The 19,751-nt window shown below is 40.6% G+C and overlaps 2 protein-coding genes across 2 annotated transcripts in view; one reads left to right on the top strand and one right to left on the bottom strand.

Moving 5' to 3' along the window:
• Positions 1–13,186, bottom strand: part of METTL25 (methyltransferase like 25) — a 57,591-nt gene extending 44,405 nt beyond the window's left edge. The window contains exons 1-3 of the mRNA XM_035127305.2: positions 12,898–13,186; positions 10,832–10,996; positions 6,359–6,465 (exon numbers count right to left, since the gene is read on the bottom strand). Of these exons, the coding sequence (XP_034983196.2) occupies positions 6,359–6,465; positions 10,832–10,996; positions 12,898–13,186 (561 nt within the window). The remainder of the gene's footprint in view (positions 1–6,358; positions 6,466–10,831; positions 10,997–12,897) is intronic.
• A 144-nt stretch (positions 13,187–13,330) lies between these two features.
• CCDC59 (coiled-coil domain containing 59) lies at positions 13,331–19,113 on the top strand. The gene is made up of 4 exons (XM_035127306.2): positions 13,331–13,576; positions 15,246–15,471; positions 17,895–17,994; positions 18,784–19,113. The coding sequence occupies exons 1-4, from the start codon at positions 13,438–13,440 to the stop codon at positions 18,943–18,945; spliced, it is 627 nt and encodes a 208-aa protein (XP_034983197.2). The 5' UTR covers positions 13,331–13,437; the 3' UTR covers positions 18,946–19,113.
• The last annotated feature ends 638 nt before the right edge of the window (positions 19,114–19,751 follow it).

The following is a 19,751-nucleotide window of genomic DNA, read 5'->3' as shown; positions in this document are numbered from 1 at the left end:
AATTCCTGCTATTATTGAGAAGTGTGTGCTTATAATCTGTTTTTATTGTATACTTATACCATACCTTGTTGACATTAGAAAACACGGCCAATTAAAGTTACTTTTACTCCGCTAAATAAGTTCTTATTTGAATGAATGTTCAGTTTAGCTTTCATTAAGAGTATAAAAAAGTCACATGGACAGGTAAAGAGCCTCCAATATTAATTTTAAAATGAATGTCCCACTGTTTTTGTGGAAGTGCTTTTGAATCCAAAAAAAGCTCTCTATCAAACATGAAGATCAAGCCTAGTTTGAGAAACTTAAAATTTTGTCTCAGACAATAGAAAAAATGGTTATCAATTTTACAAAATGTAAGTATTTGAAATGGACAGAACTTACAAAGGGGGAAACTGATTGATGCTTCTATATACAAAAATACATCTCATATCAGAATCTTCCATTTTATATAAACAAAGGTCTGAGAGAAGAGGGAACATTCTCGCTCTTTCCTTCTCAAGCATGTGAAATCTACACCAAATATTCTCATCTACAACTATGACAAAAGGAATGTATGAAATGATTTCCCAACAACTGGTGGAAACGTAACACTCTATATTAATGTAATTTACAATCTCTTTGATCTTTCAACACCTTTGCTGTGGTTTCGATATGCAGTTCAACCTTTCTTTGACAGGCACATGAGGCTTAGGTTTAAAATAATAATGGCCTGTCCTTTACTGACCTCTAGCGTCTGTCAAATTGCCAGTGCTACCTCAGCAAGCCATTTCTACTCAACTTTTTAATCAAGGAAATCACATATGTACGTCAACACTATACATTTTTAATGAACATTTGTGTCCCTTTGAAAAGTGCAATGAAAGTTATGCTAAGCACATTGAAACAAAGCACACTGGAAAAAGCTAATCCCCACTGAAATACCACTGAGTCAACTTGGAAAGGCAATGCCAAGAATAAACTATTAAAAGTGAAAGTTCCAAGACATAATGAAATCTTTATTGGGTTAAATACTATGTCCAAATACAGTCCTTGTAAGCAACAAGGCAAAAACTTTAATGCAACAAGGCAAAACATTTTAATGGCAAGTCAAAAGTAAAGTTTCAGTCCAAAAGCTGGCTGCATGTGTACTATTCAACAGATATTAAAAGGACCAAACTTAAAAAGCTTTATTGAGGGCTATGTTCTGTTCTGATGGTTTTTAATGCTATTATAGTTTATATTTGTTTTGTTTTTATCTCATTATAAGCTACAAGATTCACTGCAACTTAGTTAGCAAGGAAAATGGTTTAGAAGTGAATTATTATTAAAAATTACATAAGCTTGGTTTACTTAGCATGTGAGACAGGGAATGCAATTGAGCTGGCAGCTGGGATAGGCCTTTGCCTCGTCCCCACCAGTGGGCCCTTCACTGAGGGCTTTGGGGCTGAGCCTGGCAAATGGACTCTATCCCCTTAGTCTGCTCTCTGGCTATGTAAGCAGAACTTGGACTTAACTGGGTTCAATACAGCTCAGTCTTTCCCTTTTCTCCATTTGTCTAATTTTCCTTGTGCTTTCTGTTTCCTTATGGATGTCTGTCAGCCACCAGGCAACAGGAATTCTACTTAGTTCCCAGTTTGGCAACCTGCGACTGGGTTCTTGACCTTATCCATGGCAAACAGTTCTTCAAAAAGCTTTTCTTCCAGTTTCCTGCCATGTTCAGTGTACCACAACTGGTTTTTACGCATCATTATTTTTCACCACTACACTGCTGTCAGTCAGGGATCACATTCAACAGTCTCGTGGGGGGTCAACCACCGCATGCCACTGGCCAAAGCCCCCGTAAGGCACCTTGATAGCATATACCTGCACTCCAGGTGATGTTTGCAGAAGGATGCAAATCATTCGCTTTATTTGCCTTCTTGGACAATTCACTTCTCTAGTTTCTCCCCAGCTGGTGGGCTAGAATTTCCTTCCTGCTACAGGCACAAGCACTGGATCTTTAGTCTTTTGCCATATATCAGTGGTACATTTTGGTCTTTTCTAATTAACATTTATTTACAGGCGGTAACTATTCTGCACACATATGATTGACGCTTGATCACACACGCATCACTTTCGACCCCATAAGGTGGAATGGGGGGGGGGGTTGGCACAACGGGATTATGCCTGACCACTGATGCGCACAATGGCCCACAACACCCAAACAGGGAGTCGCCAGTACTTGAAAAGGTATAATTTATCACTGGCTTTAAAACCTAGCAGACTATCCGCATGTTCTGGAAGTGTTGGTAAATGCCAAAGAACATTTACAAACACAAGCATACGGTATACACGATTTTGTCTTTGAAATGTACTGTAAGAAAACCAGGCGGAGGGAAAAGTCTCTCTCATTCAACAAGTTGTGGTTTCTCATTCACAAAAAAAGATTGTTCCTAGACAGGAGCCAGAAAAGGTAATCATTTGCTATAGCAGGACAACTGATTCTTAAAGACACTTCAAGTCTTAAAGCTTCAAGTAAGGTTCTATTTGCATAGAGCAAGGCTGCTTCCATTATGTGATTGCATCTTCTGCCCAAATAAGACCTAACTAGATGCCCTCCATATGTATAAGCTTTGGGAGGAATTCAGTGAGCACAAGCACAAGCTTCCTTTCACTCTAATGTTCTCCCGACACACACACCCTGAGCCAATTTGCGGGGACATGGATGGAGAGGGGGGACATTGCACTAGCAGAATTCCTTGTGCAGGCTTCCACCAGTGGACCTCCTTGGTTGAATCCGGCCCTATGAGTAGAGAAGGTAACCAAAGAACTGCACTGCTGGCCCTGCCCTCAGCATCGTGAATGCCTATCACTCTGTCTCCTGGATTTCCACACCATCCACGAGAAGTTGGCTTATTCAAAAGCTTTCCTGATTCAAACATCAGTACCAACATACAACTATCCAACGTACAACTAAGGTTGGTGACTACAGGGTTGTAGCGCTCATCTTGCTTTCAGGCCGAGGGAGCTGCCGTTTGTCCACAGACAGCTTTCCGGGTCATGTGGCCAGCATGACTAAACCACTTCTGGCACAACGGAACACCATGATGGAAACCAGAGCACATGGAAACACCGTTTACCTTCCCACCGCAATGGTACCTATTTATCTACTTACACTGGCGTGCTTTTGAACTGCTAGGTTGTCAGGAGCTGGGACAGGGCAACGGGAGCTCACTTCGTCAGGGGGATTTGAACTGCCGACTTTCCAATCGGCAAGCCCAAGAGGCTCAGTGGTTTAGACCACAGTGCCATCCGTGTCCCTTCAAATTATCCAGGCATCAGAGTCAGTGCCATGCATGATACTGGGGATGGGGCTAGCAACACAGTCCCACAATCTCCTTCTCCATGTGGAGAACTGGGTAGGACTATTGTTGGTGGACCGTGCAATTACAAACCATACTAGCAAAACCTATTGTGTTACGGGGTACATTGCTAGTGTGATGCATAGTCACACAATTCCCCCTAACCCTGCATATCACTGGGAGCAGTGTGGGAGTAACCAGGGGATTGTGGCAACCAGGCCGCTTTGATTGACTAATGAAATGGGCTTAAAGATATCCATTTATGGATCCTGATACTATTCTTGCCTCTTGTTTATTAGCTTGCATATGCGCTAACTAAGCCAGGAGGTCCTTTCCAAGATACTTCAAACTACATGTAAAACAACCCCTTGACTTGGTCCCAACACAATTCAATGCTATTGTAGAGAAAAGGTATTATATTTCTTTTAGATTATGCCTCAGTGTAATATTAAATACTATTACAATGATTTTCTTCATCTAAAACAGGGAAGAAGAACCTGTGGCCCTCCAAATGTTGTGAAGACTGTAATTCCATGATCTCTGAACACTGGCTATACTGGCTACGAGTGATGGTATTTGGAGACCGAAAACATCTGGAGGACCACAGGATCCCTGTTTTTTTTATCTCAAGGCATCCAAAACGCAGCCATTCATAAAACAGACAATGAACTTGAATTTTTTAAAAAACATTTTTGGTAAAAACATAGTATACCTGTTGATTAACTTCGAAAGTAATAGTTTTCAAAATAAGTATACCGGTATGCACTTTAATTTTGCTATACAACCAACCACCATACCATCACAATATCTTCTACCACCCATTATACATCGCAGGTAAAAAGTTGAAACTAAGGGCAGAGACTGGAGTCTCTTAAAAAGAGCCCTCTTAAAAAGATATGTACTGTTGTAAACCATGTGTTTGTGTTTTTCATAGCGCTACACTTTAATTATATTTGGCATACTTTTATGAGAAGGGCTGAAAAGAATCAAATATGAAAAATCTCTCCTAAAGTCTTGCATTTTTTCCATTAACTAAAACCAGGGAGTGCTTTTATCCACCACCCCCATATTAATTCCAGTGTAACCAAAAGGCCATTTAGGGATTTGCAATTCTGAGGAAACAATGCAATATTACAATGCATTGATTGACTAAAACGTTTAATCATAAACAGCCTCTATTTTACAATACAATACAAATACCTTTATTGGCATTAGAAGTCTCTATTTTATATTCAGTGCAAATTGTAGAAAGTCTGGGTTACCATTAAGACTGTAAGAAAAGCCTTCTGGATCAGGCCAATGGACCATCTAATCCGGGATCCTGTTCTCACAGTGGCCAATCAGATGCCGGTGGGAAAGCTGCAAGCAGGACCCAAGCACAAGAGCCCTCTCCCCTCCTGTGGTTTCCAGCAACTGCTATTCAGAAGCATTACTGCCTCTGTGAAGACAGTTATGGATGGTAGCCATCAAAAGCCCTCTCCTCCATGCATTTATCTAATCCTCTTCTAGGCATGTAGGCTGGTGGCCATCACTGCCTCCTTTGGGAGTGACACCCACTGTTTAACTATGTGCTGTGTGAAAAAGTGCTTTCTTTTATTTCTCCTGATTCTTCCAACATTCTGCTTCACGGGATTGCCCACAAATTCTAGTTTTATGAGAGAGGGAGAAAAACTTTTCTCTACCCACTTTCTCCAGGCCAGGCATAATTTTATAAACTTCTACCGTGTCACCTCTTACTCGCCTATTCTCTAAGCCAGGCATCCCCAAACTTGGCCCTCCAGCTGTTTTGGGACTACAACTCCCATCATTCCTAGCTAACAGGACCAGTGGTCAGGGATGATGAAAATGGTAGTCCCAAAACAGCTGGAGGGCTGAGGCTGGAGGGCTGAGTTTGGGGGTGTCTGCTCTAAACCAAAAAGTCCCGAACACTGCATCCCGTCTTCATAGGGGAGTCTCTTCAAACCCCGAACATTTTGGTTGCCCTTTTCCAACTCTGCAATTACTGCAATCAGACGTCAAATCGCACAGACAGTTGTCTAATCTTGCAGTGCAATGCTATACTCACTTCATAGTAGACGTACCTAGGGTTGTGCTAAAACAAAATATTGCAAAAGAAGAACGCAATAAAACCAAGTTAAAACATCAATCACTATAACCTGGAATGCCAGGAACTGATATTGATAGGGAAATGCTGGGGAAATGTGTACATTTTCAGCCACCATAGGAAACATCCCAGGGTCAGAGCCCGCAAAGCCTATTCTTGACTTGGAGGTCTCCTGCACCAGTGGACAGCCATGGGAGTAGCAGTATTGCCTACGGTTCTTCTGCTCGTGGGAGTGCATGTTGGGTCCAAAGCCCCTTCCCTTTAAAGGTAAAGGTAAAGGGACCCCTGACCGTTAGGCCCAGTCGTGGACGACTCTGGGATTGCGGTGCTCATCTTGCTTTACTGGCCGAGGGAGCCAGCGTACAGCCTCCGGGTCATGTGGCCAGCATGACTAAGCCGCTTCTGGCAAACCAGAGTAGCACACGGAAACGCCGGTTACCTTCCCGCTGGAGTGGTACCTATTTATCTACTTGCATTTTGACGTGCTTTTGAACTGCTAGGTTGGCAGGAGCAGGGACGGAGCAACGGGAGCTCACCCTGTTGCAGGGATTCGAACCGCCGACCTTCTGATCGGCAAGCCCTAGGTTCTGTGGTTTAGACCACAGCACCACTTTAGCAGTCCCCAAATATTCAACAGGCTCCCAAAAGCACAAGAGCTATATCTAAGCCTACCTGTTTTCTGGCTGGACTACTGTACTCTGTCCATGGTCCTGATGTATAGTTTGTACATCCACATTTCTGGCTTCTGACTCTTGCTGAAGTGTTTGATCAAACCTGCAGAGAACTGAATCTAAAATCAATGGTTTCTTGATTGCCTTCATTGTCCCTAAGGGGCTGGAGCTAGGCTATGGGTCTTGGCTTTAAAGTCCAAAACTGGAACAAGCATGACTTTACTTTTTAAAATAAGTACACAATATGAAATCATAAGAATTCCTACCTGGTTTAGGCCGTAATACTTTGCAATGCTGTCTACTAACTCCGACATCAGCTGCACTTCATGTGACTTCTTATTGTTCATGAAGTCATCCGTTTTTATCTCTACTTCTGATCAACATAAAATGCAATTAAATTAGAAGGGTTTGATTTATTTTTAGAAAATGCATAACCAATTATACACCAATTCTGAAAAGCTGATTTTACTGATTCTTATCAGTAAATATCAGTTTTGCTTAGGACCAATTGATTTTCCTCAAATAAATTAGATAATTCAAAATAATAAGAACTAAAATTTGTTAATAAAAAACTTATGTCAGTGACACCCCACATCGGGCCATTTTGTTCGAAAGTGTTCACCATGTTGATTTGCTCCTTTTTTCAAATTATTTTTATTATAACAAGAGAGGGGAAATTTCCAATACAAACAGGAGAAAATAACAAAAAAGCATTAAAATCCTATGCAATGAAATCCAGCAGAAGACAAAACAGTTACTAAGGAATTCTCAAGCAGATTTGCTAAATTAAAAATTAAAGAATGAAGGAATGAAGAGTTAACATCATTGTTTCCCAACGATACTAGTAATCCATCTTGAGACCTGCTGTGCATTTAAACATGTGGCAGTATGGTCAAGAGCTGTCATCATACAGCAGATTTTATCAGCTCACAAAAAGTTAATACTGACGAACAAAATTCAAAGAAGGTACAAGCCAGCCATGTCATTTTTGTGTTCTGCTATCACATTTTGATGTAGTCAAAAGAAAAGATTGATTAAAGTTTAGGTTTCCCATAAACGTTGGCTGGGATCCAACAAGATGCATGCAGAATGAGGCCCCTGAATTTTCTCAAAAGCTGCTTAGGGAACGTTATCAAAGCTGGATTCAAAGGCTGCTGTTGGGAAGGAAAACCAGAAATCCCTACACAAAATGCATGCAGAAGTATCTCCTGCTGGCACAACAGGCTTTTTCAATCCTGGCTATTCAGCTGGAATAATTTTTGAAGGGGAGTATTACTGAAGATCTTTCATTTAAAGAAATCACCTACAATAGGATAGCAAATATTATATTTGCATTAAATGCACTGCTAACCACCACAATACCCCCCCCCAATAATTGTATGTGCAGTTATCCATAATGGAGCAAGGCTCACTACAGTCACCTACATAATTATGTTAGTAACAGCAATACGCTGAAATGCTCCTCCTCACGTTCATTGTTTTTTAGATTAAAGGTACTTATCAGATGTTATAAAATTAGTTATTGCTCACCTAGCTGATTTCACGAAGTCTGAAAGAGCACCAAACTCTTTTTTAAAACAATTTTTATTAAATTTTCTGTTTTACGACTTCAAATACTCATTTTACTTCCTTAAGATATCAATGACTTCCCTTCTTCTCTTTCCATGGTTCATTTTATATATCTTAAATCCCTGCATATTTTACAAAAAAACCCCTATACTAATCAGTTTTCCATTATTGCATGCATCGAAACTTATTTGCACTGTTGAATTTATCTTAATGCTGCCAGCGTTTTCAGCTGTACATAATTATTTTCCATATACAGTGGAACCTCTACTAACAACCACAATCTGTTCTGGAGGCCCGTCCGGAAGTCGAAACGGGTCGCTGGGAGAGGCGCCGTTGTGCGCAGGCGGTGATTGCCCTCTTCTGCGCATGCACCAACTGCGGCAAACCCAGCGGTTACTTCCTGGCTTGCCACAGACATTGGGCGAAAGGGACACGAGCGGAGGCTCAATAAACTCAATAAACTTTTTCCAATCTTCTTGTTCTCTTATTCTATACGTTAAGTCTGCAAGCTGTGCTTATTCTGTCAACTTGAGTTGCCACTCTTCTTTGGTCGGGACCTCTAAAGAGCACTGAACTTTTGATCGGAAAGTAGCCAATAATGTAATGTCTGTAAGGTGAAATAGTAACACCAAATATCATGCCCAAATATGAGTTCCTTCAATACAGTGGTACCTCGGTTTATGAACACAATTGGTTCCAGAAGTCTGTTCATAAACTGAAGCGTTCATAAACTGAAGCGAACTTTCCCATTGAAAGTAATGGAAAGTGGATTAATCCGTTCCACACGGGTCCGCGGAGTACTCAACCTGAAGCGTACTTGACCCGAAGCATGGGTGTAATTGGTTCCGGAAGTCTGTTCATAAACTGAAGCGTTCATAAACTGAAGTGAACTTTCCCATTGAAAGTAATGGAAAGTGAATTAATCCGTTCCAGATGGGTCCGCGGCGTTCGTAAACCGAAAATTTGTAAACCGAGGTGTTCATAAACCGATGTTCCACTGTACAGAGAAATCCTGACTGCTAATTGTTTAAAATACAAATCATGGATACTTGAAGGAAACAGTTTAAAGATGTTTTGGTAGCAGGAGCCTCTCAAAGGCTTAAGCACTGCATAGCACCATTGATATTTTATGAGGCCAATGCTCTTCTGAGATATACAAACAGCTGCAATTTAATTTTAAGAGGGGAAAAGACACTTTTGTAAATGTAATGCTAGAAGTGGGTAGCATGTTTCCAAGTTATTTTGGTTATTTCTGAAGCAGATTCTGTAGCTCTTCAAAGCAATATCTCTGACATATTTTTCTTTTTATGTTGATAAGGAAAATCATAAAAAACAGATGAAAGAATTTCAAGAACAATATGTTTGAATGCTATAACATTCCTCTCTTTGTGGACATTTCTTTTTCGAAAAATGCAATTTGTTCAAGAACATTTCTCAACAGTTAACAGATGTGCCTCTTTTCTGAAATACAGAAATGAATCTAGGAATGTCTGGAAAACATTCAACATTTAAAGGTCCCAGTGATCATATGAAAAGACCATATTACAACTCTGAAGTTGGATATTGGGCCTCACCAGGTGACTGCCAAGCAATTCCATTCAACTTAATAGGTTTCTTTTAATGTTGTTAAATACAAGGAACTTATTCTCGATTCAGTTTTGTTCTATTTTTACGGTTTCAGATTATATTACAATTATGTGCCCCATTTATAATGGTTGTGAGTTTTGTCTCTACTATGCAAGTTTTAGCACACTGAGATAGGAAGAAAGTCTGCAGTTGTAAAACATAAACCAAGGTAAAGTGGTCCCAATTGCCAAGTGGCAGCTAAAATTTGAGTGTGAAGTTGAAAATGAGGGACCTAGACATATGAAGCACTAAATGTGATATTACTATGGCTGCCCTCCTGGACCATGCGACTAACTATGCTGGCTCAGTGTAGCTATGATTGCTTTCGGTTTTTTGAGAAGTAGCTCCCAGTTTTGAAACTTAAGTTTTGAAACTTACAGGATTTCAAAAGCCGTTTGATATGTGAAATTCAGAGAGAACTCTTCAAAGAAAAGAAAGCAAGATGTTCTGCTGGGAATATATAAGAAAACGCACACAGCCAAGGGTATGACTAATAAAATAAAATAAACACTATTGTTGCAAAAAAAAGTAGGATGCCCCAGTAATGAAGTTTGATGTGATGACTAGGGTTGCATTTGTATGCACTTACCTGGAAGCAGGGACCTTTCTTTCCAACAAGAAGATATTATCACAAATGCTTGTTTTTGCAGTTCTCAAAAGTGTGAATTTGGGTCTGCAGAGATAGCATGCCTTTTCTTCACAGGATTTTTAAAAAATAAAATACACATATAAAGCTGAGGAAAAAAACTTAATCCCTTTGCTCCTTTGCAAATTTATACACACAGAATCAACCCCTTACCTCTTAAATGCTAAGTTCCAAGGGGTTCAATGAACAGATTGTTTGGAGTGGAATAGATCTGCACAAGTAGCTAAGTGTGAAGCAGTAAAAATGAAAGTGCAACCTTGTGAGCAGAATACTCCACAAGTATTGGGACCTTTGTGTAATAATTGTGCAAGTCAGTAATTATTTTTTATAGAACTGTAAAAAAATACTCTGAAAATGTATTATTCCAAAAATGAAATCTTCATCTGGTTGTAAATATTAAGATTATATCCGCAAGATCTGTAAAAGAAATGATTTAAATCAAGTCTTACTGACTAGTGATTTCAATTGTTATTTCAATCGATTTGAATTAAATCAAATCAAGTGCTTTTGTCTCTTTATTAACTTGCCTTTGGATCACCTTGTGTGTTGTGTTGTGTTCTGCGTACTCCCTACTCATTCTCCTCCACCAAACCAGATGCTTGTCCCTTCTCTCCAACTATGGAAGATGTTCCACCTTCATCAAACATCCTAAACATGCCAGAAGAAGTTTCTAACCGAACTTTAGCCCAGCTCTACCTGGAAGTAAGACTAGCCTCACGTAACACAGTGGGACAGTGAGTAGACATATAAAGGACTGTGCTCTGTGTATGTTTTAAAGATTTCTGTATTGCTTAGAAAAGAAATCCAGAATGACATAATGCGTGTAAACAAGAATAGGTGAATAGGAAGGAGAAAGCTTTAAGGAGATATGAAAATAGATTCCAAGATTATAACTTACCTGACTTTGGCTGCTGTGTCCTTTCTAGTGCTTTTAGCATCTGTTCTAAGGAGATACACACACCAAGGTTTGACATGGAGTAATATTTAGCAGCGAGGGCAAAAGCCTGCACGTTGACCAGCCTCTGAGAATTTTCACAGAAAATGTCGTAAAACTCACAGATATCTGTAAAAAAGGAAATGCAATTAATTTTGTAATTAATTGTAGAGGGCTAACTCCTTTACTACAAAGCTTAATGCAATCCAACAAAAACTGGATACCCACAAATAGATATTGTCACCTCATCTTTCGCACATCGCAGTATGGATTCTGATAACTGGAGACAAGAGTCACAGCTTGACACTGCTAGAATATGTGTGTGTGTGTGTGTAGTGTGTACACACACACACACACACACACACACACACACACACACACACATGGCCTATGCCTAACTAGCCATTATGTAACCTTAACACATAAAATGTCCTTTTGGCGATGAAAATGCATATATATTTGTTTCTGTCTTTTTTTTGGGGGGGGTGTTAAAAACCAGCTAGATCCAGTTCTGTTACACACTGAGTTAATCTGTAGTTTCAATTTACAGTTATGGCAGGAGCTCCTACAATACCAGCTGGAACAAAACAGAAATCAACAGTGTCAATAAACTGTTAAGGATTGCTGATTTCTAGTCTTTTCAAGGTCAGCATCTTGTTCCTTTCCTTTTGCAAGCGAAAATTTGAAAAATGAAGAGCGGGGGGTGCGAGGTAGGAATATGGGAGTGGACAATCTCTGCTCAAAAACAAAAGCAGACTTCTTTCACCCATGGCAGAAATGTTCAGCAGCTTGGGGGGAGAAGTAAAAATAAGGTGCTTTATTTATGGCAGTTCTATCCAGCTCATCCTTCAGAAACCTCAGAATGGCTTAAATGAGATTTTCATTTACAGAAAATACTGTATTTTCATTTTAAAAGTACGTATATATATATAGGCAAGGTACAGACTTTGAATAATAAAACAGTGCCTGCAAACAAGCTCAGAAAAAGGTGTGTGGTACAAAAGGAAAAAAAATGATGAATGGGCAGGGGAGCTTCTGGGAGGAACCAAATGGCAATTGGTCCTGGCACTAACCAGATGTGCATGTCATATGACCTCACACCCATTTTTGGTTTGGAAATACACAAAGTTGGCTTCTCCCACTTGAGAACTTTCCTGTCTTCAGGTAAAGCAGCTTATGGTGCTGCCACAAGAGAGAGAAAGTGCCTAAAGTTGATGTTTCTCTACCTAGAGGCCGGGGAGCGCTTTCGCGACTGGGCTGCAGCCACGGAAGCGCTCCGTTAAATTGCTGCTTTAGGGGTTTTTTTCATCCTCTAGAACGGATTAATCCATTTTCCATTACTTTCAATGGGAAAGTTTGCTTCGGTTTATGAACGCTTCGGTTTATGAACAGACTTCCGGAACCAATTGTGTTCATAAACCGAGGTACCACTGTATTCTTCAAAGTATGGCAACCCTAAAACTTCCAAGTTGTACTGTATTCTTCAAAGTATGGCAACCCTAAAACTTCCAAGTTGTCCATGGAGGTGGGGAGTTTGGGAACCAATGTGCCTCAATAAATGCAAATGTCTCATTGAAAGCAATGCCGTACGTCGCTTCTCAGCCTTTGGGCTAAGATCAAGTTTAGTAAATATATCATATACATATCTGAATGTATAAGCATCTAATTGCAATTCAACGACGATGTTTAATTTCATTTCCTAAATGTTAAGATTATCGACAGGTGTGTGTGTGTCGATGATCTTAACATTTAGGATATATACATGATCTTATATCCAACCAGATGGACGGGGTATAAATTTATTATTACTATTATTATTATTATTATTATTATTATTATTATAACATTTAGTATCTCTGTCTCTTTCATGGGTTCTATCTGTAAGACGCCTTGAGTTCACTTGTTGGAAGAAGGCGGGGCACACAGATCCGTAAACAAATAATAAAATACAGTAATGGCAAATGTTAATAGCCAGTGGAAAGCACCACCACCCCCGCCCACCGCCTTCTAAGCGGCGTGGAGGCGCTTACCGGCGGCCTCCTCCAGGGGGCGCTGCAGAGGCGGCTCCTCCAGGAGCTGCTGAAGCCTCTCTCCGCTCAGCGCTTCTAGCACCGCCTCCGGGGGAAGCGCCACCATCTTCTCCCACAGGCCGCGAGTGTAGAAGTCCACCGTGTGGGCCCGGCACAGCGGCAGCATCCGTTCCAGGAACCGCGCCACCGCCCGCAGCCGCGCCACCACCGTCTCCGCCGGCAGCTCCGGGGGAAGAGGGCGGTTCGCCCCAGGAACCGGCGTGGAAGCCTCGCGGATGCGCCGCGACATCGCTGGCGTGGGGACGAAGCGGATGGAGCTGAGCTGCTCAGGCGTAAAAGGAAGGGCTCGGCGCTCGATTGGGAGAGCCTGTCCGTCTCCAAGGACGCCCGTTCGCTCTCGCGCTTCCTGCCCAGGCTAAGCGAATCGAGCACCAACGGAAAGGCCAGCGGTTTCTCTTTAGACTCCCGCGGCTGAAGAGAAGCGGGTCGCCGGTTGGATTACGTAATCGGCGCGCGACGAAGCCGAGCGGAAGTTTGCATATGGCGCCTGTAGCGAGGAAGAGAGCGGCGTCGGGCGCCAGCAAAGATGCTGGGGCGGAGAAGAAGTCGCAGGTTCGCCCGGGTCGGAAACGGCAGTGGAGGAAAGACCCGCGTCTGGTGCGAGGGAGCGTGCGGGAGGGTAAGACCAGCCAGGAAGGAGCTGAGGCGGGGGGGGGGCGGTCGTTCCTCCTATACTTGCGACCTTAAACTTTAATTTATAAACACTGGGCGATAACCAGCTGTCATACTCTAAATAGATTCATTGGAATCAATGGTGCACGTTGAATTATTATTATTATTATTTATTTATACCTCGCCCATCTGGCTGGGTTTCCCCAGCCACTCTGGGCGGCTCCCAACAGAATATTAAAAACACGATCAAACGTCAAACATTAAATACTTCCTTAAACTGGGCTGCCTTCAGATGTCTTCTAAAAGTCGGAAGAATGTGGCTAAGTTTGGATATCCATTTCGTCCAGGGTTTAGGCCCGGCTTTCGTTGCCATGCATTTGGTTGTCACGAGAGGCAGGAAAATGTGAGCTTATTCTCCTCGATTTCTTTCTCAGGAGCTTTTGGTACCATTGACCACGGTATCATTCTGGCTGCGGCTGTCTTGAGTTAGGGGTGTGTGGTACTTCTGGATCTACTGCTGTCACCTGAGACAGTGGCTTCGGTGGCGCAGAGTGCCTTCTGTCAGTTTCTGCTGGTGGCCCATCCTGGACAAGGAGAGCCTCACTAGTGCTGTCTATGCTCTGGTATCCTCTAGGTTAGACTCTTGCAACACGTTCTATGTAGGGCTGCCACTGAAGACAGTTCAGAAACTTCCACTGGTGCAAAGTTTGGCATCCAGGTTGCTCACCGGTGCTAGACAATTTAACCGTTCCTGGCCTGACTGCCCTGGCTGCAGATTGGTTTCTGGGCCCAATTCAAAGTGCTGGTCTTGACCTATAAAGCCTTAAACTGCCCAGGGCTGTAATTATCTCAAGCACTGCCTTTCCCCATATGACCCAGTCCAGACCCTGCAAACATCTTTTGTGTGCCTTCTCCACAATACCAATTGGGCCTTTTCTGCAGTGGAGTGCTGTCCCAGGGAGCCTCACTTGGCGTGTTCATTACATACCTTTAGGTGCCAGGCAAAAGTTTTTTGTATTTCCAGGCCTTGGGCTAATTAATATTCTGTCGCCTTTAAAATGGGCTTGTATGAACCACCCTGCAATCTTTGGATGAAGGATGGTATACAAATTTAATAAATAATAATAATAATATCCTCAAAATGTGAAATCCTGGCAAAACATTTTATTTAAATATTGTTCACTTTGAAGTGAGCTTTGTGGGGCTCGTAGCTTAGGCTGCAGTCCTAACCCTACTCACCTTGGAATTCAGTTGGACTTGCTTCTGAGTAGATATAGTTAGGACTTCAGGCTTAGTAAGGGCTGTTAAGTATAAAGTTTGGCCTTACCTGCCTTTCCAACATGGTCTTCAGTCAGTTTGCAGAGGAAGAGACAGTGATCACATTCACCCATCACAGGAACCCATCTATGATTTAGTAAGAGCATGTGAAAGCAAGGGCTCCCAGAGAGGAGTTCGCAGAAAGGGTGGAGAGCAAGGTTAAGTTCTTTTACATGAGCAAGTCAGCTTGCTCAACATTCGAGTCAACCCTATTAACTTCAGTTCTTCAAGAGAAGATGGAGCATTATTTCAAAGATCATCTGGAAGAAACATTAGTAAAAGAGAGTGTTATGTTAAAACATTTGAAGTTTTAATCACACTTTTTTTTCTTATTCCACATCTTTTTCTGGTGTCTATAGGTCAGGGTTTTGCCTTTTGGAGAAAGCAAAAGATCCAACGTGACTACAAGAAATTGCTTAAAAAGGAAAGCAATGCCAATTCTCAGAAGAACATTGAGTACAAAGAAGATTACCCAGAACACCTGAAGCATCTTTACTTAGCTGAAGAGGAAATGCTTAAAAAACAACAGAAGCCTAGGAATGATCGCCCTTCTGTACCAAAAGAAGAGGAAATTGCGACCACAAAGTAAGAAACCTTTTGGGAATTGCTTTTATCCTATAATTCCTTTTTAAAGGTGAGCCTAGGTCAGTGATGGGTAACCTTTTGAGTTTGGTGTGTCAAAATTCGCCAAAAAACCGAGCATAACTCGGGTGGTGTGTCACTCTGAGAAAAAAAACCATAATTTCGCGATATTTATAGTTTAAATAACAAAAATGTATAATTGTAATATATAAGTGTATTTAATAAACCAAAAACTAATTATTTAACCAAACCAAACCCCAAACCCCTTATTTATCACAAAGTGCCCAGAGTTGTTGAGCTTTTTTGGGGGAGCTGCTGACCAACGTTTTGGAGGTTTTTTTGGGGGGTGCAAAAGTTGCTTTGCTTTTGGGGGGGGCGTGCCCCAAAGCTGCTGCGTTTTTTTGGGGGGGGAAGAGAACAGAAATAAATTATGAATAATACCTTCGCTGGAACTAACATGCAGCACCGACATAGTCTGCCAAAGCGCCAAAAAAACCCAGCACAGAACGGGTTAAAAATGAACGCTGTTACACCCAATCATCGTCTGCCAAAGCGCCAGAAAAACAGCACAGAAAGGTTTAAAAAACCAATCTCTGGTTACCAGGAACAACAACAGCAAAAAAGGATCCGGGTTTTAATAGCGAAGACAAGCTTGTAGCGTGAGGAGGAGCGTGAGAACAAATGGGGGTGGGGGACAACAACAACAACAACAGCGCGAATGGGCTGATGGGGTGTGTGCCAGCAGTGAGGGCTCTGCGTGTCACGTCTGACACGCGTGTCATAGGTTCACCATCACTGGCCTAGGTTATTCTTCTAGCACAGACATCCCCAAAGTTCGGCCCTCCAGATGTTTTGGACTACAATTCCCATCTTCTCTGACTACTGGTCCTGTTAGCTAGGGATCATGGGAGTTGTAGGCCAAAACATCTGGAGGGCCGCAGTTTGGGGATGCCTGGTTTAGGAGGTCAATAATAAATCAAGGATAAAAATAGTAACAGCCACTGAAGGTTTACAATTTACTATAATTTGACCCAAACCCTCACCAGCTGAACTATTTTATATGCTGTTACTGCTAGTTGCTACCTTTTTCACTGAACTAAGCTTAGAAAATGAAAGATTACACTGAATGGAACTAAAATGCTGTGAAAACACCTGCTAGAACAGGGCCGAAGTTTGGGGATGCCTGTCCTAAACCTCCTAAACCACCATCTGATGGTGATTTACACATAAGAGAATGAAAAACAGTGAAAAGCACAGAAACAGCAAATCTATTTAAAACAAGGTTAAAACCGTAACCAAGTAGACACATGTGGCTAATACTCATTTATCCAGTTTTGGTGGTTGTGAGCAAACAGTATGGAGCCAGGCTTTCAAGTTGGTATATAAGAAATCTGTAGTGTGGAACCTGCTCCCATAAGCAGAAGTCAGTATGGCCAATAGTTAGAAGTGGTGGAAGGGTACAGATTCTTCACTCCTGGTTCAGAATGAGATTTTATTTCCTAAAGTTACAATTTGTCAAAACATTTACTTTTGTGAACAGAGCCCTGCTCTTGACGTGCAACATAAAGTACATTTTTACGGTAGTACATGCGTATATTACCTTATTGTAGATAATGTGAGTATGGTGTACTGTATTTTGAAAATCAAATACTGACTCAAACAAATCACAAATCTTGATTCAGATAGTAGTCCATTAAAAAGACCATATTTGGTTAAGAGAGAACCAGTCAATCAATTCCAAGAGTGTTCCCTATGGCTAAACAAGATATTGGAGGAAGGGAGCAAATAACTGAAAAAGAAAAAAAGGAAGTTCTCCCTTTTTTGTGATCATTCTGGTTCTAATGAAGTAAAATACGTTTCAAGTAAATACAGCCTATGTTTGCCCAGCTAAGCAAAAGTTATTCTATGGGTTTGGAGAGCTTGAATCTTATTCTTTATGGCAGTGGTAGCCAACATGGTGCCTTTTATTGTGTTTTGAACTGCAACTTGCAGCATCCCTGACAATTTTTGCTGAGGTTGATAGGAACTGTAAGGCACCACATTGGCTATATAGAATAAACTTGGGGAATAAATCCTCAGTTATGGTATATATAAGGAAATTACATGAATACATATGCATTTTTCTTAATAGTTGCAAACCACTTTTCAAACATAATAGATCTCAAGCAGCTCAAAATAGTTAAATCGGATTTATAGGTAGATAATAATTACTCTGAACATGATAGATGCAGAATAGCAGACAGTGCTGCCTATCTGAAAGGTGGTGTTGGCAAAAGCAGTTCTGTAGGGCAGTTGAGCAATAGACTCCTTTCAGGACAGCCCTGTTGTTGCTGCACTTTTCAGAATTGCAAAATTTACACAAATAGTATAATTGCACTAATAAAAAAATCAATACTTTTAATCACTGGTTTGTTCGTCTAATGCAGGTACAACACGGTTCATCGAAAATTTAAAACGAAAACCTCAAACCAGAAAGCAAAAGAAGAATATGAGAAAATAAAAGCCGAACGAGAGAAGAAAAAAGAGGTAAGCCTTAAACAAAGTCTTAAGTTTCTCATAGAAAGTTAGCACTTTAAAGAGTGGGAAGAGGTGAGAGTTTAGCAACAAGGGTTGTTGTTTTATCTGTTTGTGTTGACACATTAAATGATTTATAAAACTGTAAATGAGGAACTCACACTATATCCTTGTTCTTCCTGTGTGTTATTCTGTCCATGGTGGTTCTTCCTGTCCTTGTAAGATGCTATGTCTTTCTTTCCCCCAATTGTTGCTGTCATCCATCATGCCCAAGGGATCCACCGGTCTGATGTCTTCTCAAACAGCTGCACTGTAGTGCTAACCATGAAGAACAATGCAATAACGCAAGCAAATGTGCTTTCCCTCTGTATCAGAAAGGCAACCTTGTACTTTATTAGATATAATAATAATAATAATAATAATAATAATAATAATAATAATAATAATTTATTTATACCCCACCCATCTGGCTGGGTTTCCCCAGCCACTCTGGGCAGCTTCCAACAGAAAAATAGAATAAAATAATTGATTAAACATTAAACTGTGTTGATTACTTATTTTTTACACTAAAAGCATTGGAACAAATGAAGGAGGTATTAAGAGTTTGTATCATGAACAAATCTTTTTAGATATCACCGTTTATTTTCCTAGCATATATACCTGTAAAAAGAGATTTGCAATTTGCATATATATATTGGTATGTGTGTGTGTGTGTGTGTGTGTGTGTGTGTGTACCAATTTCTAGAAAAAGTATAAAAGTTATACTTCTTTTAATTACTTGGGTGTTTTTCATTATTTCAGGCAGCCATAAAAAGAAGAGAAGAAATAGAAAAAGCTCAAAAACTCTACAAACAGAAGAAAATGGAAGCTTATAAAATTTTAAGTAAAAAGACAAGAAAAGGACAGCCAAATCTAAACTTACAAATGGAGTACCTCCTTCAAAAAATACAGAAAAACCCATAAACTGTTATTTATTACAGGTGCAAACAAAAATGAGTCTTTAAGATTATAAAACTTGTTATCCCTCCTCAGTATTGGAAAACCTGATTTTAGAGAATGGGCTCTTGGTAAAGTGTACTAAGTTATGAAGAAAGTATTTTAAGTACCAGAATAAAATCTGTTTTCAAACTATCTGAACTTGCAAATCTGGGTATCATATTTTTCTACTAGTATTTTAAAATAAATACATGTATCTGCATTAGACCAGCAATGGTCTAATTTTAGCTAAAATCTCTGAATTCTTATGGTCTTGGTTTTTTTTCCATCCAGCTGTTACTTCACTTGCATTCTTAGAATGGACATCACACTGTTTACCACAACAAACACTCTATTCCTAATTCAATCTCACTTAGTATATAATTGTTGGAAGTGTGATTTATGGATGAAGGCTACTGATATTTTATTACATTAATGAATAGCTGTGTTGCCGTCAAGCACTAACTCATAACGAAAAGCCTGGTTGACACGAGTTTTATTGGGAAGCAAAACAATATGTATTGATTTTATGATAATGTAAAGTGGTTCTGTCAATAGCATAATCAAAGAAGATAGGTACATAAGCGGAGTCAATCCATGGAATGATTTTTCTTCTTTTGCTGTATGACGCTCTTACACAAATGTAACATCTTAATCCTGTTCATCCTCCTTCCAAGTCTGTTGTGGGCCCTGCAACACTTTGGTTGTGCAATGATAGATGACACATATGGAGATAAAGGTCTTTCTTTAATGGCAGGTTTGATCACTGAAGCTCCCTGTTGTCAATGCAATAA

The sequence above is a fragment of the Zootoca vivipara genome, chromosome 10 (genome assembly GCF_963506605.1).
Source record: "Zootoca vivipara chromosome 10, rZooViv1.1, whole genome shotgun sequence".
Classification (NCBI taxonomy): Eukaryota; Metazoa; Chordata; class Lepidosauria; order Squamata; family Lacertidae; genus Zootoca; species Zootoca vivipara.
This window is presented reverse-complemented; position numbering and strand designations above follow the sequence as displayed.